Source organism: Prinia subflava, chromosome 4, assembly GCF_021018805.1.
Source record: "Prinia subflava isolate CZ2003 ecotype Zambia chromosome 4, Cam_Psub_1.2, whole genome shotgun sequence".
NCBI lineage: Eukaryota > Metazoa > Chordata > Aves > Passeriformes > Cisticolidae > Prinia > Prinia subflava.
This window is the reverse complement of record NC_086250.1, coordinates 7,423,334-7,449,839: the sequence shown is the minus strand read 5'-3', so window position 1 is coordinate 7,449,839 and position 26,506 is coordinate 7,423,334. Positions and strand designations below refer to the sequence as shown.

The following is a 26,506-nucleotide window of genomic DNA, read 5'->3' as shown; positions in this document are numbered from 1 at the left end:
TCCATCCCGAGAGCTGGGAACGCCTGGGTGTCCATCCCGAGGGCTGGGGACACGCTGGGGACACGCTGGGGACACGCTGGGGACGCGCTGGGGACGCGCTGTGTCAGGGAATGCGTGAGGGCAGCGCGCGTTCACGGGCGCACAGCGCCCCCTGCCGGCCGCCCCTGCCCCCTGCCGGGAGACCCCGGAGCCGCGGCGGCCGCGCCATCCCGGAAGTGGCTGGGTGGGCACCGCGAAAGGGAACCGGGAACCGGGAACCTGGAAAGGGAACTTGGAGAGGAACCGGGAACGGGGAAAGGGAACCGGGAACCGGGAACCGGGAACCGGGAACGGGGAACGGGAACGGGGAAAGGGAACCGGGAACGGGGAAAGGGAACCGGGAAGGGGAAAGGTAACGGGAACAGGAACGGAGAACGGGAAGTAGGAAGGGGAACCGGGAACAAGGAAAGGGAAAGGGGAACGGGGAAAGGGAACGGGGAACGGAACGGGAATGGGAACCGGGAACGGGAACTGGGAACGGGGAAAGAGAACGGGGGCCGGGAACGGGGAAAGGGAACGGGAACCGGGAACTGGAACCGGGAACGGGAACGGGAAAAGGGGCAGCCCCGGGAGTGGAAAGCGTGCGCCGAAGGGAACTGGAGCCGGCAGGAAACGGGAATCGGGAGGCAAACGGGAGCTCGGGACGGAACGGGAAATAGCGGGAGCGGGGGGACACTCGGGAATGTGGGAGGAAAGGGGAGCTGAGGAGGGGCCCGAGGAACGGGAGACGAACGGGACTGGGGGTGGAAGCGGGGAGCCCGGGAGAGCCTGGGGGAGCTGGGAACCGGGAACTGTGGGGCAAAGGGGAGCCGGGCACGGAACCGGGATCCATAGGGAACGTGAGCCAGGGGACGGGAAACCGGGAGCGGGGGAGGACAGCGGAGCCCCGAGCGGGGGAAGCAGGCCGGCACTGCCGACAGGAGACACTCACGGTGCCCGAGCCGGAGGCCACTGTCTTCCAAGGCACCTTGGAGCCAAAGAAGTGGATCTGTGCACTAGTAGTTAGTAAAGACATGTAACTGTATTCTTACAGCTGAAATGGCATGCTTTATATAAACAAAATTTAAGACCTTCATGCTTCTGGATCTCATACCAGAAATATTTTCCTCATGCCTTAACTTCCCATGTAAATTACTGGCAAAAAAGCTGTTACAATGAAAGTGTTAGTGATACCTTGTCTCACTTTGTGTCTTGCCTCAAAGTCTGTGATCTCTACAAGTATGACAAAGTTATGTCTAGAGCCTGATGAAGGCTCCCTTGAAAGTGTTATTCTGCCCAGATGCAGCAGTCTGAGGTTGTTCAGACCAAAGAAGGTTTTTGTTTAATGAGAGTTGTAGGAAAATACTTGGATTCTGCTGGTAGAGTGGCGTGTAATGGAGATGTGCTCCCCAGGCTGGTTGAGGTGCCAAGTTCTCTAGCCTGTGCATCACCTTTGCACTGATCTGTTGACTATATCAGTGTTTTTACTAGCACAAAAAAAGGTGTAAAAAGCCCCAAAATTCCCAATAGATAGGCAAAACCTGAGATTTGGATTAAGAAAGAAATCAGTTATGTTTGTGGTTGCTATGGTTTGGGCTTCTTTGTTCTTTAGTCCAAGCCTGGAAAAAGTAAAAGAGGGTTGGCAAATGTTTTTTGAGCCTTTTGTCAGAACCTGGTGAAAGCATTTTCACTTGCTCTTTCTGTTTTCTTTTTTGCTGCCCGTCTAACACCTGAACCATGCTGCTTCCTTTGAAGTCTGCTTTTACAAGGACGTATTTATTTACAAGCCATAATAACTTCGCACTACACCTTCTCCCCCAGCTGTTAGTTTATCTTGTCATAATTTTCCCAACATGAGTGAAGTTATTACTTATTAACCATGCTGGGAGCCATGTGTATGTGCAGAAAGGAAGCACACATTTAAAACTGGCATGAAACATCACAGTGTTTTTATCTACCTAGACCTATAGCCAGCTCTTTGAAAAACTTGGAAAAACATGGGCAACATACAATTTCTGTCAAGACCCCAACAGCTCTGCTGCTTAATTAGCTCTACTCTGAGCCCACACTTTCTTTTTGGACCTCAGTGAACAGGGGCGAACAGAAACCTGAACACATTGCTAAAAATTCCGTAAGTCTTGTGCCTGCTTGAATTCACCTTGTTCCATATTGCTACATGGCTAGAGAACAGGAATTTCACATAAGTGTATGTCAGGAAGTTTGGAAGCTGCTAAAAGACTTAATTTCCACTGCAAACTGTAACCAAGGAAGTGATCTTGCTGTGAATGTGTGAAACAAAGAACCTGTTTGCAAATTTTTGTGACAGAATTCCCAGCAAGTGCCCCGGAAAAGAAAACTTTCTAAGGGTTGGGTAACCGTGGGCTTTGCTCTATCAGATGTGCTGCCAGTGGATCTCTCTGGTGCTTTTCTGTGCTTCCTGTTCACACCAGATGGGATAACAAACCTCAAGAAGTATGTCCCAGAGGAAATGAGCATGGCTGCAGAAGTTGTAGGTATAGTAGGGACAGGCCTGTCTTTAGTCCCAGGCTTTCTTGAAGCTGGCACTCTTTACCCCATACCCCTCACCCCTCTGGTAGTTTTGCTTGCTTTTCCTCCTAGATAGTTTTTCTTTACTTCATTCTGCAGTCCCCAACTCAAGCTCAAAAAACAAACAAACCGAGAGCTTCAGTCACTTCATTGGAAAAAATTCCCTTTCCCAGGTATGTTAATGCTGAACATCTTCCTGGTCACAGGAGACGGCACCAGCTCCACAGCACAGACATTGTCACATGCAACCCCACGTCATGGGGCTGAGCCTTTCCTTACAGTCCTAACTTCTTTAGGGAGATTAATCACTGGAGCTGTATTTCTTCCTTTCAGGATTATGTCAAATGGCAGTGTCTTATTTCCTGAAGTACTGCGTTAGCCTCTCCTCCTGTATTTCCTCAAAACCTTGGTATTCCTATTTTTAGACTCTGTTGGAAAGTATTGCACTAAGTTTAGATTGTGCTTAACAAAGCTGACACTTTCAGTGGTACATATGTGGCACTGCACTTAACTTTTCTTAAGGACAACTTTAAAAGTAATGGTCATGACTTGTATATTAATAGAGCAACTTGCTTTTCCCCACTATGGCTGTTAATGTAACAATTTTCTAATAGGGAGCTGCAGTTTGGAAGGGAGACAAAATGAGTTCAGGACAGAGGGTTACTATGGCTATAGGTTGATTTTTTTACTGTGGCTGAACCAGAAGGAGATTTAATGAAATCTGACCTCAGGTCTGGTTTTCCCATTTTGGCAAAGAGTAAAGTTCTGTGATCCAGAACTGATGATCACTTCAGCAACACTTCACTGGATCTCTTGTGTTATGGGTAGATGATGTCTTGTGCAGCCTTCCCGTGTGAAGCTTTAAATTCTCACCCAATCTGAGGTTCTTACTAAATGCTGCCTAATTTAAGGCAGGCTGCATGCTGTCTCTCAGTAAGGGGCACTTGGGCTTGGTTTTTGTTGGGTATTTGTTTCTCAGCTTTGTTAAATCATGGCTCTTAGGTACAGATACCTTTCTGAGATTCATTGTGTGCTCGGAAAGCCTTTTTACCTAAGGAAGGGGTTTGAATTGCCTGTCTGTGTCACTCCTCTGTCCCTACAGCTGTTCAGGAAACACACTGGCTTTCACATCTGTGACCACCTAGGCTGTTTATCCTGCTGCTGCCATGGGGAATCCATGGAAGCTGTTGTTCAGGAGCTTGGGGCTTGCTCTGTGACTCATGGCTAGAGGGAAGCCTGCAGGGATCTCTGTTCCTTCCAAGCAGAGAAAGCACAGCAATGCCAGCACAACCCCCAGCCTGGGGGAAAAGGGTGCTGCAACAAATCAAGGTTTAATTCAATCAAGTGATCTTTGGGAGAGTGAGTAAGGATGCAAGTTCTGAATGGTCATGCTTGGTGAAATTACAGTCCTGGGTTAATTCATGCTGAAGGCAAGGTAAATCACCTCAAAGGAAGAGCAGGGAGGCAGCCACAGGTGAGCTAAACATGCCTTCAGGGATGTAGCACGAAGAAATGGAAGAAAGTTGTTCACCTGGGGATTAACTAGCAGGTAAGAAGGCTCTGCTGTTTTATCTACTACCTGATCAATTAGGCAGCAGATTGTTTCTCTGAAGAAGGCAAGTGCTTTGCTGGTGCTGAAGTGTATTTCAATATCTATCACATCAAACAGGGGCACATGGCAGGGTATGAATTCCTGCCCCTCTACTGGAGAGCACTCCTACCTGTAGAAAATCGAGCTGTGGATATTTTAATAGATTATTGTCCTCAACAGTGGATACTGCAGGAAAATCCTGGCTGAGAAAAGAAACAAGGGTTTTGTAGGAGAGGATTAAGGGTGTGTCAGTGTTTTATCTGACAGCCTTTCAAATCAAAGTCTGCATCTGTTTATAGGCACTTTGTTTCTTGTATGGTTTCTCTAGTTTATCAGTGACTCAGAAATACAGGAGTCTCCTGTGGAGTATTAAGAGGGGCTTAACCTATGCATTGTAAATACTTGTGCTAATGAGGTTTGAAGCAAAGAAAATCAGATTACTTATCTGTGCTACTACTTTGCCACTGACCCTGACAATTTAAGGGTGATTTATGATTTCTGGCATGCCTTCCAGGCCTCTTAGCAGAGTGCTCTGAACAGAATTGCCCTGAAGTCTTTAAGAGTCTCCAGAGAACTGGACTGAGAGCCATTTCCCCACGCCTATATCAGGTATCAGTTGCAGACAGCATGTAGAAACACTCTTTCAGCACTACCTAACACATGCCTTTCTTTTACTGCAGTAATTTCCTTACTATGGCACTGAAATCTGTGTGTTTCACCTTTTGCCAGGACATGTGAGCCAACCCCACACACGTCCTGCAGCACTCCAGGCTTGATCTGGCAGGTTTCTGTGGAGCGTGTTAGTTCAGTGGTTACCCAAGCATGAGGGTAACTGTGTTCTTTCCAGAAGAGCTGGCCATGTGCGTCAAGTAAGGATGTGTTCAAGTGCCTTGTGGCTTCCAGTCAGAGTGGAAAATGCCTGGGCAGAATTCTGTTCTAGACAAGCTGTTGTCAAAGACCTGTTCAGCATGTGTGTCAGCCAGACAGACTTGTGACGTGTTACTGGGACATGGTGCTGCTTCAGAATGTTCCAAGGTAAAAAAAAAATAGCAAACAAAAACCAGTGGTAGCAGCTGGTGATGATTTGGGCTGCTCATGGTCACAAATTTGCCTGTCATTATTAAGAAGGGATTAGTGGCCTAGACTTTCTCCTCAGGAGATCCTTTATCCTCCTGCTGGTTTGCTGGAGAGAAGTGAGTTCTCACTCTGCTTCATGTGTCTGGAGGGCACACACCTGTCAGACTGTCACATCCTGCTAAGATGGTGAGTAGTGCCAAAGCGATGAGTTGACCAATGTGATAAAGCAGTGTCTGGCTCAGCTGGGTTTATGGCATAAAGACATGGTTATTCAAAGCAAATGAACTTTTTGGAAGCGACTCTGTGAGAAAGTGCATCTTGGGACTTGTCTGCTTGGCAGTTTAGACTGAAGGTGTGAAGCACATGCATAAACTTTCCATTCAATATCTTTCTGCAGAAGGAAATGGCTTTACTTTGTTGTATAGCAAACTTTACTTCTGAAGGGAGCATTCACTCTGAAATCTGTGTTCATTGACCTCATACCTTTAGTTAGGGACCTTAACTTTCCCAAGTGCTGATGTGTAGACAAGCTCTCAGGACAAATGATGTTCCCAGTGAAATAAAACTTGGTACAGCTGCTACCAGTGACTTGTAAGCTGGGAGTAAGATGGAAAGCACCATAAATTCATCTGTGCCTTGCAGGCAGGATCATATGCTTTTCAACTGGCATAGCCAAAAATGTGTTTGTACATAGATGTCATTCCTTCCCAGTGGCAGGCACTGAACAGATTCTGTTCTACATGCCGACGGTGGGTGAGAGAGCAGGTGTTTCTATATCTAACGTACTTCAGCTCTGAACCCAGGGCTGTTATTTTAACTTGGGATCAGGACATATTCATTCCAAAGTCTATGACCCTCACTGCCATAAATACTGCTTTTTTGTTTTTGTGGTGCTTGGTCTTTTCCAGTGTTTTAAAGAAAAAGTCACCATTATAGTCCCCTCTATTTGATTCAAGTGACTTTTCATACTCTACTTCTTTGGGGTTAATGATTTCTCCTTTTTAAGAAAGACTGATTACAAAAAATTGCATACAAGTGTTGATCTGAATCTCATTCAGTCAAGTGAGTGTTGTTGGTATTGCTGCTGGGAACCTGCAGAAAAGGTGAAGTTAGGTATGCCAGGGGGACCTAGCTGGTAATGCTAAAATGCAGGGTTGAAAAAGTAGACTTCTTAGCTGAGTTAGGGCATAGCTTGAAGAGTCTGAATTACAATATACAGGGAGAAATGGGTAGCATGTACATGCCTTACAACTAACTGACAAATCTGAAAACACTTGAGTTAATTAAATGCTCTCAATCATCCCTGTGAGGTAGAGAAAACACATCATATCCAAGGGCCATATAATTTGTGAAAAATATAGTTTCCTAAGGTGTTCTCAAGGTGACTTTATTTATTAATCCAGTGTCCAGCCCCATTTGTGTTACATCTGAAGAACTCTGTGCTACTGGAATGCCAGGAATGACAGTGGAAAGGCTGGTGGTAAAGGTGTGATGAGGTAAGGGAGATTATTTCCAAAATTAAGTTTCAGGGTTTAACAGGCTAGGACTTTCTGAACTGGGTGTCTATCATGAAGCCTCTGTAGCCCCTGAGGGTCTCCCTCTTCTTCTGGAACATTAGAGGACAAGTAGTCTCAGCTCTGCTTCACCTTGCCCCTAGTTCACCTTGTCAGCAGATGTCTCTGAGGATTCAGTTTCACTCTGTTGGGCACGCAGAAATAGCAGCTTACTGTCACCAAAAGAGGGATGTGCAGGTCCCTCATCTCAGCCCTGCCTTTCTGCTGGTGCTGCACTTCTGCCTCTTACCTTGTGCAACTGTTAGCAGCTGTTGGATTCCTCTACAAGCCAATTTAGTTGCTTAAAAGCAACAAGGAAAAAAATATTGGAAGAAGAAAATTAAAAATATTTTTGTTACTGCATTAGTAACTAGTCTGATTTAGTAAGACTGAAACCATGGACCAAGGTGTTGGGTGTTGGATACCAGCTGCCCATTCTCTGTGTTTTGGGATCACCTCTGGTGCCAGCCTGTGGGCTGCACAGCCACCAGCTGGGTATTCAGGTTGGAGTGTGTTAGGTGCTTTTGGATCTGCTTCTGGAGCACATCTTTTGGTTTATTTTATCTGCAACCCTCTGGTTTGTGTGCTGTGCAAACCTGTGTGGTAAGGAGGGACAGTCAGGCAGTTTGTTCCCAAAGAAAACCCCTGAGCTGAAGCATAAATAGGTTGTGGCCTTAGTGAGCTGAATCAGGTCTGCAGGGAAAGGGTCTGGCTGCAGAGCTGGAAGAGCAGGAATGTCCTGCTGTCCTTTGGCAGGCTGTGGATGTGCTCAGCTGGGAGCTTCTTAAGAGCTGTTTGGCATGATGTGGAGTATTGAGTAGCAGTGCTTTTTTGTGTGGATTGGACAGTCCCTTGTCAGGCTGTGTGACATCAGGGTGTGTGGATGTTCACTATGCATTTGTCTTTTCAGGGACCAAAGCCTTTTCTCTCTCTTCTAAGTAGGGATAGTTTGACCAGAAATTATGCAGTTACAGCTTTGTCTGCAGACATTAAACTCCCCATAAAATAAGGCACTTTGCTTTAAATGCACGAACATTTAAAGTAGCTTGGTGGAGACCATCATGGTCAACAAATCCATCAGGCAGACACGGTCAGGAACTCACTGGAGCTGGAAATCAGGCATGTACTCAGCATTTCACCCCAATAAGACTGCTCAGTTTCTTAAAGAATGGAAACAGCTGTTGATCACCACCTGCTGGGGCTGTTGTCCTTGGGCAGCTGTCTTTTCATCATTCCAAACCCCACAGTGCTACTGGTTTTCCCTCTTCCACTCAGCAGAGCAATGGCTCACCGTTGATCAGGTCCATTCCTGAAGAGTCTGAATGTGAATCTTAGTTTAGGTTATCCAAGTTCAGTGTTGACATCCCAGCTTTATTTGGATTGCTCAGGTGCCAAAAGCAAAAGAACAATGCTGAAGCATCACACTTCTACAGATGCTTTTAAGAAACAGCTTCACATCCCATCTTTCTTGGCTTGCTCACACGTTCTGATTAAAGTGCTGGACAGGAGGCCTTGTCCAATGGCTCTGCACTGACGAGGGCTGTCTCAAATTTTGGGAGTTGGGCAGACACAGCCAGAAGGATATTGGCACACTGGGCCCAGTTTAGTTGCTATTCTGACTGGTGGGTGGTCAGCACCAAGGATGAGCTAAGAGGAGCATGCAATAACGCCTTTCTCCTGATTGGTTCATTTCCTTGTTAGAGAAATTTCTTACCCAGGTTTGTCAGGCATCCAGTTCCAGGAAAAAAGGTTTAATAATTGAATGGTGCTGAAGCAGGAACAGCTCAGGATGCTTCCTTCAGGAGGCCCCAAATGAAAGAACCCCTGGGCTTTCATACTCCTGCAGTCTGTGCACCCATTCCCATGGGGAATTTTGGGTCTGGGGTCTTCCTGCTGTTCACTGGCTCCTGCAGAGTCTCAGGGTGACCAATCCTCTCCCAGACTGTGATGCAGGGCCCTGAGCCCTTCATTAGGAGAAGGATCTGTGTCCATTCCTGGCTTGTTGCTGGGGCCTCCAGTTGTTTCCTACCATCCATGGCACAATGTGCAGTTGGCATGGGAGCTTGCACACCCAGCTACCTGCACGGGGAGTATTTCTCAATATCCTGTCTCTAAAGTCTCCTGTGACATTTAAATGACTGAAAATCACCAAAAGTGATTGCAGCTCAGAGGGTTTGGGTTTTTTTTTCTATTCTAAAGCTACAAGAGGGAGTTGTAGGCTCTGACTAGGTGAAGTGCCAGCACTCTCTGGTTGTGGCTGTGGTGACTGGGCTCAAGTTTCCAGAGCCAGGTTGCTCAGGGCAGTTGAGTGGAGGCAAAGCTCACACGGGCAGGATCTTCCCTGCTGTCCCTGCTGTGACAGGGGCTGACTCCCTCCCACACACAGCCCAACAAGGAGCCAATGCAGCTACTCAGAGTCTGGGCTTAGGGGCTTGATTCCTGCCCTGACATGCCAGGTCTATCCTTCCTTTTTAACAGCAGAGGATTGGCAACACAGACACACTGGGGACAAACTTGAGCACATTTAACTATTTTCATTCCCAGATGAAGTGTGTTGAATTTATGAAGGATTCAGCAGATATTTCCAAGTGTGGCAGTTTGAGCTGTCAGAAATAGAGCATTTCAGCCTCTCAGGATCTTTGCACACCCTGTGCTTTTCTGAATGGAGATGGGGCTTTTCCTTTGAGAAGATGTTTGTTTCAGTTAACCTAAGCCTTGGCAATGAATAGAGGATATTTGCAGTGAGCTAATGGAAGCTTCTAATCTTTCTGAAAGTCCTGCTTATTTTGCTGTTGTGTAAATTTGTCAGTCATTTGCTGCTTGTTATCTCAGTTTTCAAGATTCCCCTGATGGTATCACTCAAAGTAAAACACTGATTGTAAATAATTGAGAATAAATTTCTTACCAAACTGGCCAGGCCAGATAGTGAATCACACATATGACTATGTTTCAAAATGAATTTAGCAATACTGCTTAGGTAACACTGAAAGAGATCTGCAGAAATGATAACTAGTGCTTTAAACACCCACACCACAAAGTAAGTAAACACATACTATTCCTCTTCATGTAGGGAAAATTAAAAGTCCAGAGAAGTAAAAACTTATCCAAGGCAGTAGAGAGAGACAAAGTTAGGATAATGTCTCTATTGATTGTGGTTCCTGCTTGTGCTTGACCCAAGTATATCAATTCACCCCTGAGCTGAATTAAATGTTGAAACATACGAATTGAAACTGCAGAAAATCATACTTTCTTGGGTCTCTTTGGTAAGAAGCTGTACCAATTGGAAAGGTTTTAGTGACAGGTTGCTTTTAATATTGTGGTAATTCAGAATAGTATTAGGCTAACGTATGGCAAAATTAAGACTTCTCTGACCTTGGATTTGGCAAAGGGATTTTAGCTAGCTTTTGTACCTAAGGAGACTTGAGAGACAGATCAGATTTTACGCTTTTCATGAGACAACCCATGCTAGCTGAAGTGTATTTCCTTACAGTTGCTGTGCCAATAAAAGTCATGACTTAGCAGCTGTTCTGTACAGTGCTCATAAAGTTAAATATCTCCAAATATCCTCTGAAGTTTCACTCAGTTAATTTGTAGCCTGTATCACCCTGCTCAAGTCTTTTATCAGAATGACTTGGTAAGTGCCATTGGTTCCAATCCAACTGGGAATAATTCCGATGATTATCTGTAATGTCTTAAAACATGTCAAAACCACACAAAAAGGAAGATAACAGAAATGCTTTTAAAAGTCCTTGGGCAGTTTGAGTGCCCTTCTTCCTATTACCCTTTCAGAAAAGGGGAGAGGAAATTACATAATCTAACCAAATAGTTACTTCTGTTTTATTGCAATACTTTCTAAAAGTATGGGAAGAAGGTGGCTTTTGGAGAAGAAAGGAGGAAAGGGAGTAAGTTGCATCCCTTGTTGCTCACCTCAGCAGAAGGTGACGGAGCACTGACCTTGGACATGACTGGAAGTATGAAGTGATAAATGTAATACTACAGCTGCTTCCCACTCTATTTCCAGTCATGTGGGGTCAGTCCTGGATGTGGCTGGGCAGAGCCTCTCCTTTACGTATTGTGCTAAAGATACCATCCCTATATATATATATATATATATGTGTGTGTGTGTATATGTATATTGCTTTCAGACATGATTCATGTCAAAACAGGAATAAACTGTGGCAGCATGCTTTGGCAGTTCTGTTTTGCCTGAACTGGACTATTTGAAATTGAAATGGCCCCCTCCTGCCTTGGTCATGGAAGGGAGAAAACACATTAAAGAATCATCTGATTAAACACAGAACTGTACCAGGATAAGGGTTTAAAAGGGCTCTACATAGTAAATTGAATTCACAGGACATTGAGAGAAGAGTTAAGCTGAAAATCCCAGGACTGAGAGAGCAGGACTATGGGTACATGCTCAGGGGTGTAGTGGTTCACAGTCATGATTTCTCCAGTTCCTGTTGGCCAGAATCCTGTTGGCAACTCACTTCAGCCAAAAGACTGCAAACTGAGCACCTGTGCTACCCGTGAGGAGCTGTGCCTTAACCCTGGGCATCCCACCTGCAGGAACAGCCTCTCCCCTCCTTTGCCATGTCCCAGTGGCCACCACTGGGAGCCCTTGGAGCTGGGGGGCTGTGTGCCATTTGGCTATGCAAGCAACAACAGCCAGGCCAACTTCAACTCTAATCTCCCCTTTTAGACTGGCAGCTTAATGTATTAAGGATAGCAAGAGACAAAAAACAATAGGCTCTGGAGGTTGTGCAACTGAAATCCACTTACAGGGCTTTTCAGAGGCTAAGGCCTCACACTCATTCCTGACTAGGAAGGGGCCTGGCAGTCAACACAGAAAAGGACAATAGATGAAGAGAAGTTGTTCCTCAAGCTTCCAGGTCACATGGAAGCATGCTGATTGTGATTTTGATATCATTACCAGCTGAATCTGCTGCTAAAGCAGCATAAGAAACAAAAGCAAGGAGAGGAATACAAGAATACCCAAGCCTAGCTCCCAAAGAAAGGACAGCTGCAAATGACCATGGCAAGGGGAAAACTTTGCTATTTAGGTAAGACCCAGGGAATCCATTTCTCCCCAAAAGATGTCCAGTTCTAGCTAAACTGATGTCTTTATTTGTTCTTAAATCCCCAAGAATAATCCATCAGCAACACCAATTCCAGCTTACCCATGAAATCCTATTTGGAATCTGGTGATCGGCATGTCAAGAGAACCAGGGATGTCAAGTCTTGCTGCAGAGCAAAGGAATAATACTTTAATTAGTTTATCTTCCAGTTGTTCAAACTCTACATTGCAAATACATTAAAATGTTCCATCAGTTTTGCTTCTTTCTGTTCAATTGCTAACATAAGATTTCAGCTTCGGGGGAAAAAAATAAATATTGGATGTGTACGAGTTGTGAACAGAACAGGGATAGCAAAAATACCTTCTTAGCTTTTAAAGCTTTTATGCTTTGCCATCAAGGGTTCAGAGGAGAGCCATTAGCTCAAGCTTTAGTTCCAAGTGTGGTTTTAGGCTTTAACCAGTGAGTACATGTATTGAGGTTAAGGGATGAAATCTCATTTGAATTGTCTCAGATGAATGGAATTCATTTAACTGTTCTGGTTATTGGACACCTCTGTGATATTGATATAACAGTGATACTTTTTAGTAGTCTCCCAGGACAATACAAGTGCATGGGTTAGTGGAAGTAAGAATAGGTTTTTTGGGAGTTATGGAAAAGATGGTCTCTTGTGAGAGCCCCCAGTACTTGGTACTTGTGTTGGCCTTTAGGCCATTTTTGTGGAGATTGGTGAGGAAGAGTGTGCTGAGGCTCCAAGTCTCACATGCCAGTGCAGGAATTTGGAAGATCCTCCCAGGAGGTAGAAATCTTCATCAGCCAAGACTTAGAGGAAAACTGCTGTTTCAGTAAAACCTCTGGAATCTCTTACACCTTTATTCACTCTTTGAGTATAATCCATCAGTAACACCAGCTGCAGCTTACCCATGCAATCCTGTTTGGAATTCAGTGAGCAGCCAGGGAACCCATGCATGGTGCTGGAAGGAGAAGGCAGCTGAAGGAGAGGTGTTGCTATTCCCTGGAGCAGGGAGCTGGTGAAGGTCACTTTAATAGGAGCAGTGGGACAGTTGATTTGGGGGTTTTATTTTTCACCCAGTTGGCTCTAAGCAGATGTTAGAATTATTGAGATAGAAAAAGTTAAATTGTTGGAATATTTCAGCCTAGAAGAAGAATAATTCATTTTAGAAGAATTTTAAATATAAATGTAGTTTAATGAGACTGTGGAACGTAAGCATTTTCATTTTGTGTATCCTGCTAATAATGTTATTTTCTTTACAGGACTGTAGTCTGTTCTACTCCAAAAGTTTCTGCCTCCCCTGTGTGAAGGAAAACCTAAAGGCTTTTCCTTTTGAAATACAAGAAGACATGGATAAAAGGAAGCCCCAGCAGAAATCCTGCAAAAAAAACCGGATACAAAGCATAAATCTTGAAGGACCAAGAGAGACATTTCTTTAGCTGGGGTTTCTCCTGTCTCTGCTTGGAGACTATCATGTTGCTCCTTTTAAAGCAGTGACCTTCATCAGCTCACTACTACTGGAGAGGGCAGCACATTTCCTTGCCCTTGGCTTGGGTTCAGACATCCCTGTGCAGCGCCGGCCGCGCCGGGAGCGGCTCCGAGGTGCTGAGGAGCCAGAAGGGAAAGCTGCTGTCACCCTGGGAAATGCTTGCAGGGAGAAACCAAACAGCACACAGCACAGGGACCACGTCCAGATCCTCACATTGGCTGTTTTAGTGCTTTGTGTTGTTCTTGACACTCCTACAGTGTTATGAAATCCCGAAATAGTTCGATCTGGCTTAATTCAGTATATAGCCAAGAAAATCAGTGTACACCAATTGTTAATCTGGCAGTGCTGTCTTGGTGAGATTACATTAGGCAGGGAATTTAAAGCTTTATTTTTAGGTCTAAAATAAAAGTGCTGTGAGAAAATGTCATAAATATAATATCTAAATTTTTCAATATGGTAATCTTAATGCTATCACAGCATCGAGACTTGAGGCTCTGCAAGTTGGTGCTTCTGCAATTACTAAAAGTATTTACAAATCCCTTGTCCTTGCAGTCACTTTTCACTTGACCTTCCAGTCAGCACAGCAGCTGGAGAGGACCTTGAATACCTTTGGCTTATGCTTTACAATAAAGGTGACTTCCTTTTCACTTTCAAAGCAGTTAATCTGGAGATAGAAAAGTTCCATTAATACACTCAATGCTTTCCTGAACCGGACAAATAAACTGCAGCTGTAATAGGGATGTCAGAAACACAGTTTCAGGCAAAAAAGGTAAAAAGTTCTTAAGGAAACAGCAGTTTGCTTAGCTCAAAAATTGGCTTCTTCATTTATCTGTTTTGACTGTCTTAAGATTTAGGTGGCTTTTTTGCAAAACCAGAGTCACATGCCTTAAGGATACGTCTAGAATGCTCTCTATTCACAAAATCACCTTTTTTACTAAAGTTATTGTTGGTCATTGCTTCAGAACCTGTTAGTGCCTTGCCTCTCTTTTCTCCAGCTCTTCCATCCATATAATTTGTAATAGGACAACATCAAAAATAGATCATTTCAGTAGAATGAACCTGTGTCTGTTAAAAGAAATCAACATTATTTCAAGGAGTTGTTTAGGACATTTACGTATCCTAAAATCTTTCTTTTTTCTGAACTTGGTATATTGGTGCCTTCTGTTCAGGACTGAAATTTCTTGCAGTGACTGGAGGAGCAATAATGGACCTATTAGTGGCCTTTTCAAGCCCTAAGTGCTTTAATAAATAAAATAAATGCATGTCTCTAATTTTGGAAAAAAGATCCATGTTAGGAGGCAACATTTCAGATTCCTTTCTGCAGTTACAAAAGACTACACTTTCAGGGAAAGTGATACTAAACTTATGTAAAATGGGTGGGATTATATTTCAGTTTCATGTTAGGAACACTGCTTAAAAGCTTGGTGTGTCTGTGTCTGTTCTGTATAAACACCAGAGGCCTGTGCTAAACCCACAACTGAAGAGAGCACTTTCCCACCTTGGAATTGTAGTCTTATAATCAAAGCAACATGGTTATGTAAGGTCACAGGATATATTTATACCAGCAAACATACCTTGAAATATTTTATTTCCTGGATTTCCCATTGCTCATGACAGATTGTACTCTTAAAATCAGGTCTTAAAAGCCTGCCTATTGCAGTTCCCATGTCAGTGAGAATGAGATGTCATCTCTCTGACCTGTTTTCTCTCCTGTTCAGCTTCCTCTGTGCCCTTTTAAGACAAATGCAGTTACCTCACTTATTCATAAGCATTATCTTTGCCTTTACAATATGACTGAGGAGTCAATTAAAGCCCTCAGAAACTGCCATGCCTTTAAGTACTTGTTATGTTGAACTGGAGGGGGGAAAGACTCATTATTAAAAGGGAGCAGAACCTCAGAGCAGAACTACAGAGTATTTAATTTGGCAGAGCACAGTTCAGTTATTTATTGTACAGCAGGAAAAACCAAGTCAGGGATGCCTCTGCTTCACAGTTACCTGGCTGAAGACCTGGTAGGTGCAGAAAAGCCAGCAGGTACCACAGAGGGAGAGCAGATGTTTTCTGGCATCTCTGGTCTATGCTTTAGGGACAGGAGATGGCCCCATTTGCCACTTGGTGTTTCCTGGAATGACAATGGATTATTATCTGTGCCTTGCTGTTAGAACTCAAGTATTCCACACTGTTGTATTCCCACTGAACATGAGCATTATGGTCTCAGGATCATCATATTTTGGTATATATGGGATTTCTCAGCCTGAATGATACCATGCCCAACCTTTCCTGCTCTTCATGGATGCACAGCCTTTACAGATTGTTTTCACTGGGGTCTCCAAGTATTTTCTGCTGCTCAACATCAGGTCTTCCATGTTCCTGAGCACAGCTGATGAAGAAACCTGAGTCCTTCTCCTCTGCTGTAATTTTCACTACAGCACTCTCTTACCAGCTTAAACTATCCCCAGATTCAGGAAGGAAAACTACCTGTGACATATTTCCCTGGCTGATTTAATTGAAGATGTGCTGATTGAATTAGTCAGTGCTGCACTTCACATAGAAGTGCACTTGTTACTTGCTGAATTCCATGGATGTCTCAAAGCCATACAACCCATAATAATATGAAATATCACAGCTGGCTGATGGGTCAGCACCAAACTTAGGTAATATACATAGATAAATGTATATGCAATGTCTCTGAGTATGTTACTCACTCCTGCTTCACAAGGTGTCTAATATTTCACAGGGAACCATCAGTACTTTAAGATGCTTCAAATATGCTGCCTTTTGAATGCCACATTGCAGTGAGCTCCTTTCCTGGAGATAAAAGATCAGCACAAGTCATTAAATTCACTTTTAAAAATACTTTATTTTTTTAAAACCATTAAGGCAAAACTGTGTTTCAAATTAAGTTGGTTTACATTCATTCTGAAAGGATTAAAGCACATAGGTTCCTACCAGTCTCTATACAAACACTGTGAATTCAACCTCTTATTTTTAAAGAAGGCAGAAAAAAAATTAGAATGTAAAAAAGAAAAAAATGTTCAGTTCAAGTTTTTTCATCCTAGGTCAGTAGGCTGGTAACGTTTGAGAATGCATCGTTGTATGAAGCTAGATGTGACTTTAACATTCACAAGTGCAAGATACGTTGTCTTTCCTAAAAATCCCTGTGAGACCAGGGCATCCATTCGTCCTTGGAAGTGTCATTTGCATTGTTCTAACAGAAAGAAACTTGGGAACTTGGCTTGAATTAGTGGTTTTTACTGGGAAACAAGCATTCCATGAGAATTAGGTTTGACTACTCCTTGCAAGAAATGTCTGCTCATTCTGAATTTTGTATTTACGGTAGTAAAGTGTATCTAAAACCTCCTAAAAACAGATGACTGGAAACAACAAGCTGTTTTGTTTTCTGATTAATATTGACATCTTGATTTAATGAAACACTTTAAGCTCTATTAATTAGGCTTTGGCAACATTAACAACACTGTGATTTTTTTGTGTCCTACCAGGTAACAGACGTGGCAGAGGCTTCACCATCCCGGGGCACTTAAACTGTGGCATTGCATTCCTAGAGGAAATTCTGAGTGACTGTAAGAGCTGTGGAACAGCAGGAGCTGCACAGGAGGCAGCTCCCCCGAGAAGCTGCCAAACCAGACTTTGTCAAAGCCCTCAGAGGGAGCACTGAAACGTTGGTTAGATTCATTATTACTAAAGAAGTAATAATAGAAGTAATAGAAGTAATAATAGAAGTAATAGTGTCACAGGTGGCTGGTGACACTGCACTCCCACACACCCGGAGCAGACACAGGACTGGTGTGCCGCCGGGAGTTCAGCCGCTCAGCACCTCCCCATCCTGCCAATCCTTTTTCTTTCAAGTGGAAAGAATGCCGTGAAACTCCTGGCATGGAGCATAAGGCTGGTGTCTTTACCACGATAGGGATTACCTGCATATCCAACCTGAGAAAATAAACCAAAATACTGCTGCTTCAAGTAGTGAAACTATTTCTAGTACCTCACGCTTGATCTTGCAGTCCTCATTGAAGGGCCAGCCTGTAATCAGATCAGTCTCTTGTGCACGCTGCCCATCCCCCGGCAGAGGCAGCTCATCTGAAATTGAGGTCCTTGCAACAGGAATTCTGTTTCGAAACATCCACACCAGTGGAATCTGACAAGATTACCTGATGCAATAAAGGAGCTCAAGAAAAAAAAAAAACAACCCAGCTTCAGAGGCAGAAAATGATTTTAAAAACCTGTGAGCACAACAGAAAAAAGAAAGGAGGAAAGAGCCTTCCTTAGGGTGGGCTCAGTTACACGGTGGGTTTGTGTCATGTGAAGTGACAGGGTAAAGGAAGTGGCTGCAGGTTGGCACAGGGAAGCCCAGCAGAGCTCTTGCAAACATGACACACTTAGGAGACAACATACCTGTGTGGTGACACTGGTGAAGGGAAAATGCCAAGGTGCAGCAATTGGAGGAAATAAAATGTTGTATGTTACAAATGAAAAGCAGTAAGTACAAATGACAGCTAGAACATTTGCAATAGATGGTGCTTGTGATAGCTACTGTGTTTGGTGATTCACACAGCAAAATGAAAGGTAGATACCTCTGAAAGCTACCTTTGTCCCTGTATCAGATTTCCTCAGCAGGATGCTGTAGGCACAGACTGCCACACCTACATGCACCAGACACGGAATCCCTATGAGCAGACTCTGAATTCTATTTAAAATCCCACAGGAACCCTCCTGTAGGGAAGCCAATCATGCCATTTCAACATTTTGTTTTGTGCTGCCAAATCATGTTTGAAATACATCTATAAAAGCAGCAGGTCACCCTCAGGGCAGGTGGCAGGGAATAATCCTGAGTGCCTGTTGTTATTCCCAGTGAGTCACAAGTGAGTTCCTCAGAAAACACCAGCGCTGGTGCACCCACCAAATGAAGCTTCTTTTTAGCTCTTTTCAAAGGGAAATGAGCTACCATGCTGCAAAACAAAGATGAACTCAGTTCTACACACCACTTTTCCTATTGGTGAATTTGAGTTAAAAACTCTGTTTTGGGATTACAGTTATTCCTCAATTAGACTTGCTTTTATTAAAACTAAATAAAAGGAAGTCTATGTTCTAGGTGAAAATATATTTTAAAGTTTTGTTATAATCATCAACACCAAACACTGATATTTTGAAGAATTTGTGATAGTTCTTCACAAATGATACAGCAATAAAGACCAGACAGGAATAAATAGCAATTTGTCTTTGACATCAGCCCCTTCATCCTTAGCCCATAAAAGTAAATACTTCCTCACTGTACAAGGGGTTCACAAGATAAAGCATGTAACAAATATTTAAATTAAATAATTTACACATTTTTCTTTAAGCACCTCTGTAATTAATTTAGTGAAAGTTTATACCTTGCAATTATATTCTTGTATTTTATAAATTGAAACATGAAGAAATGGTATTACATTAAATTAAAAAATCCCACAACACATAACAATATCAATAATCTTAGATCAAACCCACATATAATTTAAATCTCCAGTAAAAGAAGGATAATAAAGCTGATTAAACCTAAATACAAAAATTATATGCAGCTGATTATCAGGAAAGCACTTGGGACATAAGCAAGCACAGACACCACGCTCCACCTTACATTCCAACACTTCCTAAAGGACAAGGGGTTTCTGAGAGGGACCATTATTTGTAAGACCTTATGCTCACACAGTACAACAACAGCTGCAAATGCATTTGTCAAATGCAGTTGCAGATTTTCAGCTAAGTCACAGGGAGCTTTTCAGGAGAGACTGAAACTGTTCCTCTGCAGCCAGAGCAGGATATCCCCCAGCTGCTCTGCCTCAGATGGGGCCTGAGCTTGTCCAGGCTTTCCCTCAGAAAAAAGGAGGAAATTCAAACTCAATCGAATGTGACCCAGCTCTCGTGATGAATAAATCTCCCCAAGTTTGAATAAACAAACAAATGTTTAGATGCTTATTATAAGCTCTTTGTTGTGCAGCCTTGTGCCAGCTCTCTCACGAGAACAGGCTTAGTGCTGGCATTTCTGAGACCTGCACGGGGCAGGAACAATGCAAAACTCTGCTGGCAGCCCTTGAGCAGCTGCTGGAACCAAAGCACAAAGGCACATGGAAATGGCTAGTTTGAAAATGCAAAATATTGTTGCTTTAAAAGCCACGAAAAAGGCAGTTCCTGGAAGTGGAAACTTTCCTATCAGGTGTCAGTTTGTGTTTAAAGCAAAAGTGGGATCGGAAATTTTGAAAGGTACAAAGTAACTTTTTTTAAACAGCAGCTTTAAAGGAAATATTTAAGGAGGAGAAAAGAATGAATATCAGATTTCCCTAATACTTGGCATAAAACCTTCCTTTTCTTCCCCCCTTCCTCTTTGACAAAAAATACCTAGGGCACCAGAATAAATAAATAAATATTTTCCCCCAGACAATGCTCAAAAATCAGTAATCTGTAGGATTGCTGAAAACTTAAGTAATTCCATTGTTTCCCAGGATATTTCTCTATCCATCTGCTGTCTCTTGCCTTAAGCTCTTTGTGGGGCCTGATTGCTACCCAGAGTTCTTCCATGCTACGACAGTAAAATGAGTTATGTTGGCAAGAATCAGATCCAAACTGTATCTGATGAGCCAGTAAATCTTCAACACCATTTCAATCCTAAAATATGATCACTTTACTTTCCTCCACAGATGGGGTATTTTAAAGTATTAGTTTATCTGCACATAGGGGAGATGCTGAAGTAATAGATCAGAAATAGATCTCTTTCGGATTCCAAATTAAAAATAAAAAGGACACAAACTGAGTAACTTTAAAATCTCATTGGCCAAAGAACTGCTGTAGGCACCTCCCGAAGGAGCAAATGTAATTCCTTAAAAGCATAATATAGAAATGAGAGGTCCTTTTGCCCACTAATTCTTGGTATCTATCTGCCCTGTGCCACTCTTTGAAGTGACTGTGGGAATGTGCATGGGGCAGCAGTGTGGGCAGTGAAATCTATCCAGAATTTTAAGCTGTGTTAACATCTTGTTCATATTTCTGTAATTCAGAGATGTGTTCTCTTTTTTTCTTTTTCTTCCCATTCAGGGTCTGCAAATTAATTTAAAACAGAAATCAAACTTTTAATGTCCAAGGAAGTAGTAAAAAAATCCTTGCTGGTTTGCAAATAACAAAAAAATTATGCCAATAACAGGACCTTGTTACAAGCAGCTGCTAAAACAGTTAAATGTTCTAGCTTTCACTGAGTTACTCTATTTGCAATTCTTTATAGCTTTGATGAGAATTTAAGTATTTATTATTAATTTTCCATGTTTTTAAGTGTTATAAAGTGTTTTAGCCACTTTTGAGAACAAGAGGTGGAAAAATAGTTATGCACACTGACTGTGGCTGATTTTCCTGAGAACCTACAGTATACCTAGACTATGGAATACAACTTTGAAATTTGACCTTTGCAAAAATCTGAGCTTTAGGGGGAAAAATATTCAAGTTATCTTTCTTTCAGAAGATAAACTAACAATTGTCTCTGACAGTTTCAGAACATCATCCCAGAATGGCTGATATTTTGACAACTTTTTGCCTCAGCAATATTGCAGATCAATTATTTCCATGGCCTAAACCCCACAGCTTCTCAGTGAAACAGGGCTGGCTGGGAGAATAAAGCAGCAGCATTCCTAAAATCCTCTCTTTGTTTCTGAGGGCACACTGTGTGCTGCTCTGGGACACAAAAGGCAGCCCAATTCTCATCTGAGCGTTCCTGGCAAGACCAACATTCCTCTCTCAGTGTTTGAGGCCTGTTCTTCCTGCTGGCAACAGGAAAGGGGAGGAAGTTTTAACTGCACATGCAGTTACTGTTTCTATTCTGCCCTAGATGCTCACCAGATCTGAAGCCTGTGCTTCAACATTTTACACTAAATATATTTATCAATCATTGCTCCAGATAAACCCCAAGTTGCCTTTAAAGCTGTAATTTTCCCAGTAAATTGTCCAGCTGTGTCTATGGGCCTGAACAGAAACAAGCATTGCCACTGAAACAGGAATGACAGCATGATGCTCTCACTCCATCACTCAATCCTTGCAGTGAAGATTCTGGTGTCTTCAAATGGGCTACAATAAAACAAGTACAAAGTGTCCTCCTGTGCCACTGAAAGCTTAAGTGTAGTGAAAATGCTGGGATTGCTCCTGAGACCATGCTATTGTGAAACAGGAAGTAAAATTAGAAGGTAATAATGTGAAGTGACCGTATCAAAGAAACGAAAGAGAAACAGCAGAGTGCCTTGCATGCAGCTGGCATTTCTGGGCAGCTCTCTGAGAAAAGGGCCCATGAAGTGGCAAAGTCAGAAAGCCCCAGGAGTACAGCAACTGCTGTTGTAAAAATCAGTTTACTCCTAGGAACACCATAAACTTACTCTCACTGTGCTGCCCATCATACTATGACACAGTCTGACACTTACAAACACTGTTCTTGGTATTACTGTCACCTTATCCACAAGGACAAAATCTGGTGAAAACAAGCACCAAACACTTCTATCAATGAGGCCAAAGAAGAAACAGAAATCTATCCAAGGGAGTAAAAAATGAAGCAGTATATTCATCACAGAAGTAAACAGGTGCGAATAACTATACTGCCAAGACACTTAAAGGAAGCTGGTGCCTTTCCTATCCAATCATTCCTTTGGAGTCAGCTATCACTGCAGTAAAATGCAGTATTGCTGCTGGAAAGTTTTTTTTTTTTCTTTTCGGGGTAGGATCAGATTTTTCAGTCTCTCCAAAACTCTTGCTAATTCAAAATAGTATTTTTATGTCAAAATTGTATCCTGAGCTATTACAAGTTCTGCAAAAAACCAGGGTATACGATATATTTTCATCAGTGATATTTTCACATTTCCTTGAAAGACTTTTGAAACAAAAAGGTCCCATCAGTTCATCATGTTTACTCTTCAGGACACACCTGCTGGAGCATCTCTGCTGTATTTTAGATAACTCTTTGGATTTTGTTTCATTTCATAAGAGAACCGTCTTTTAAACGTGCTAACCCTAAGTATGCCAAGGTAACACTAGATGAAGCTGTACATCATTTCATGGAATTAAAGCAGCAATGGATCAAAGATCTTTCCAAATTTTTAGAAGTGTATGGACGGTAATATCCAGCCATTTGCTACACCTAGACTGAATGCTTTAAGAAAAAGTATTAGCTGGTTCTCAGTAATTACCATTAGGCAAAAGTGCATTGTCTTTCTGATTGTGCAGATACCTGGAAGGAAGGTGCTGAATTTGTTATATTAATACTAAAATGACTAAGCCAAGAGGAAATACAATTTCATTCACTTCTGTTACTTAACATTCTGATTTATTATACAAACATGTATTCCTTACCAATCTTCAAATTTCCAAATAAAAGAACCATTGTAAGACACTCCATTGAGCACTCTGACCAGTATTTTTCTGCAGCACTTTTTCAAAAGAAGAGAAAAGATCCCAAACCAAAAGAAGTGTAACACTCCAGTTCCCAGTTTTAGATTTTTCCTGCTCTGGGCTGAGTGAACAGCATGTAACTGTACAAGTAGTTTTGCTCCCATCTGTATTTCTCTGTCTTTAAATATTGTGGAAAAAAAATACTAAAAATCCTTAATACATATCCCTGTAGATTTCCTGTAGTAAAGGGTGTAAATGTGCATCAGATTCAGTCTTCTTGATTATCTGAACAAGCTGAGCATGCTCTGTGACCAGCTGTCGGAGGTCAGCCATTTTTTGGAGAAGTTTTGGGAAGAGGAAGGTGTCGTCAGGATGGTTGTTTTGCAAGTGAAGTTTCAGTACATGCACAATGCTCTCCTGCATTTTTTCAATGTGTCCTACATTTACAAGACCAGGACGATCTGTTCTCAAAACAAGCAAAAGAATACATGTCATAATTTTATAATGATTCCTCAAAGTTTAGTTAGTGGTAGAAGTGAATCTTCCAGAGGATAGAAGCTTTTCCATTAAAATTTTTAATTCATGAGAGAGAAATATTAAAATTTACTAACTTAGAGAGCAAATATGTAATGCTTACCTCCACAGCAAATAATGGCAGCAACAAAAAGGGATATATCGCTATCATCCAAATCCAGTGCATTGAATTTCATTGCAAAATCGAATTTTGGCTCCATTATATCACAGAATGGCTTTCTCAGGCTTTTGAGGAACTCGCGGGTTATAAATCCGTTGCCGTAGGCCACCAGCATCCCGTCCTTGTTCATCACAGAGGCCAGCATGGCAAATATGGCTTCGTACACCCCGTACTTCAGCAGCGTCACCTGGTCGTTCAGGTCCAGGCTGGAGAAGCCAGGGATGGATTTGGCAAATTCCGTGAGCTCTGTGACCGTCTCCACAGACGTGCACTGGCAGCAGTGGAAGATTCGAACTTCTGCTTCCTTGTTCTGAATCCCATTGGCCACCAGTTTTGCCACCAGGGTCTTCTCTGCCATACACAAGGTATCCATATCATGTATAACAAATGGCTACAGAGAAAAAAACCCCACTAGTTCAGTCACTAAATATTAATCATTTTCTTCCTGAAGAATAAGAATTTTGACAAACTTTAACTTCCTTGCTAATCAGTTCTGAACTATCAATAAACCCTGAGTTCTTTTATAATTCTCATCAAGACAAGCAGTGTATGACAAACTGCAACACCTAACAAGCCTGCCCTGCAAACAGCAATGCAAATAGTCAAATGTAAAGATATATGGCATATCTTTTATTTAGCTTTATCTAAGAGTTACAGCGAAGCTCCAGCAGTCCTGTGCTTGGTGTGCACATATTCATCTCAGAGCCAGTCCCAGAGGGTTCACAAAAGACTTGTATTACCTTCTCCAGAAGTCCAGGTTATTCTGCCTACACTCCTATCGATTCCTAAACTAACTACATCTGATGCACATCATGATGCTTTCCTGAAGTACCCTAGGGGGAATACAGACAGTCATTTCAATACACAGGGCAGCATATTTGCATAAGAATGTGAACTCTGCACTACTCTTGTGTTTTATTATCAGATTTCATAGACAATGTCCCAGTTGTCCCAACTTTCTAGCTGCAGTTGGTGCTGAGTTATCTCTAAACAGAGAATCCCACTAGAACACCAAACACAAAATTTGGTCTTTTCCATAATCCCCTTTGTTTTGAAAGGTACATGCTTTACAAACAGATGAGCCACTCCCTTAAAACATCATAACAAAAGCAGCATTCAGACTTTCTTAGGAACAATCAGAACTCAAAAATATTTTTATACGTATCTGCAGAGCAACAACCAAAACAAATCACAATCCACTGAAGAAAAACAACAAACCCTCGTGCTTCCCAGCTTAGCAAAGCCACAGCTACTGACCTTGAACAGAAATTGAGTTCCATGCACACCAGCAAAACAGCACACCCTTTTGCTCATTTCAGATTAAACAGCATGGGGAACACAGTGTTCTGTCAGGATCTCATAGGATCCACTTGTTTCATTCAGAAAACTGTCCAACAGGCCAGGTCCCTATGGTTGTCCATTTTTAAATGTTTATGGCTACTGCACATTCCATCTCACTCCAGCACAGTTACACAGAGCAGAAGTTTCCATGGGAAGGTGGATATGAGTGGAAAGTGCCAAAGCAAGAAACATAACACATCTCTAAACCTTTAATAGATGCACACTATCTTACACACTTTAAAAAAATACCAAAACCATTTAACACCATTTCAGTATGCAGAAAAGAGGTATGGATAAGGACTTGGAAGCTAAATTAAAAAACTACACCATGTCATCCTGAAAAATGCTCATTCATTCTGAACTGAGTTGTAGTGGTGCCAAAAATTAGGATTCACTGAAATCATGTGTTAATGCTCAGTTCTGAAACAGGCAAATTACAAGCAAAAAAGTCTTCTTTTAAAATCTGTTTTTCTGTTGAAAAGTCAAAAGAAAATGAAAATGTTTGTTTTCTTAGGAAATTATGAAATGGCCTAAAACCCCTCTGCTCTTCCCTGCATATGGAAAAATTGGAAGCATCCTGTTTGTAACAGCCTAGGGCTGCTCCTTCATTGATTTTATGTGCAAATTCACCCGGGCATGTGCGTGCTGGTCACTGTTGGCTGGTCAGTCCTGTGCCTGTGGCCACACTTGTTCAAATACAAAAACTGGAATTAAGTGCTCTAGGATCCATCCCTGCACATGTGACATCTTGTGGCTTCTGGTTCTGACACAGGGTAACAAGCACAAAACTGATTTTCTGCAGAAGCCCACTCGGTGAGGAGCTAAAGGTGGTATTTACTGCAGGCTCATGTCAGCCTGTACCCCTAAAATGTTTAAGCTTGTGCCTCATTTTACACACCTCTTTAGTGCAATGAAAAAGACTGGGATAATTCATGTGTCTCTCTTCTGATGCAGAAAGCTGTAGGCTTGGCTAGACCAGACCACTATATGCCAAATTCCATAATTCAGAAGACAGTTTGCTTTCAATTTTGATAACGCTCATCCCCACACTGACATGGTTTTCATTATGGCACATGTAAAGTTTCTTCCCTGCAAATTTTTACTGAAACTGAAGTTGGCTGATAAAATAAGATACTTATCTTCTACATAAAAGTAAGGAAAATCACAGCAGAGCTTAAATGAATATGCATGAAGTGAAACAAGCAAGCCCTTACATCAATTATACTCTCCCATGTGCTACCAAACAAAAAGCAGTTGATCAAATTGGGTAGACCTTGGCTAAATTACCCTGAAAGAGAAATAACTTTTACAGCATATGTGTCTTCACAACCTTGCTTGCTTCTGCCTTTCAAAGGAACCATACAGAAAAGAGCAGGAAGGCTGGGTGAGGAAATGGCCAGCACTGTAAACAAAAAATTACAAACTCCAGTTTTCTTTTCCCTCCTGCTACAAATACTATTCTGATTAAAACAAAAGTCATGCAGAACACCTGTACACCTTACAAGCTAATAATACTTATCCTGGCATTTGTGACAGAAGGTTTTTTTTTTTTCACTGTCATAAGAGGAAAATAATTTTAAACCGTTTTCCCCATATCAAGAGGTATTCACATCCAGGTATCACCTCCCTTTTGATTCAGAACAATAATTTAGGGTTATGAGTTTTTGCACTTACAAGGTAATCACCTGATTCTCCTAAAG

General features: G+C 42.3%; 2 protein-coding genes and 1 long non-coding RNA gene across 10 annotated transcripts in view; 2 read left to right on the top strand and 1 right to left on the bottom strand.

The window, feature by feature from the left end:
• Nucleotides 1-357: 357 nt before the first annotated feature.
• LOC134549593 (protein qua-1-like) lies at nt 358-17,567 on the top strand. The gene is made up of 3 exons (XM_063395329.1): nt 358-1,044; nt 13,913-13,992; nt 16,861-17,567. The coding sequence occupies exons 1-3, from the start codon at nt 491-493 to the stop codon at nt 17,034-17,036; spliced, it is 810 nt and encodes a 269-aa protein (XP_063251399.1). The 5' UTR covers nt 358-490; the 3' UTR covers nt 17,037-17,567.
• Nucleotides 5,295-13,904, top strand: LOC134549594 (uncharacterized). Its single transcript, XR_010080142.1, has 3 exons — nt 5,295-5,419; nt 6,637-6,729; nt 13,134-13,904. It is a non-coding gene; the product is annotated as an uncharacterized LOC134549594 (long non-coding RNA).
• The window catches only part of PPARA (peroxisome proliferator activated receptor alpha), a 33,050-nt gene continuing 22,744 nt past the window's right edge, over nt 16,201-26,506 (bottom strand). For all 8 annotated transcript variants that reach the window (XM_063395321.1, XM_063395318.1, XM_063395323.1 and 5 more), the window contains 2 exons: nt 23,409-23,856; nt 16,201-23,232 (listed from right to left, as the gene is read on the bottom strand). In XM_063395321.1, the coding sequence (XP_063251391.1) occupies nt 22,985-23,232; nt 23,409-23,856 (696 nt within the window). In that variant the 3' untranslated portion in view covers nt 16,201-22,984. The remainder of the gene's footprint in view (nt 23,233-23,408; nt 23,857-26,506) is intronic.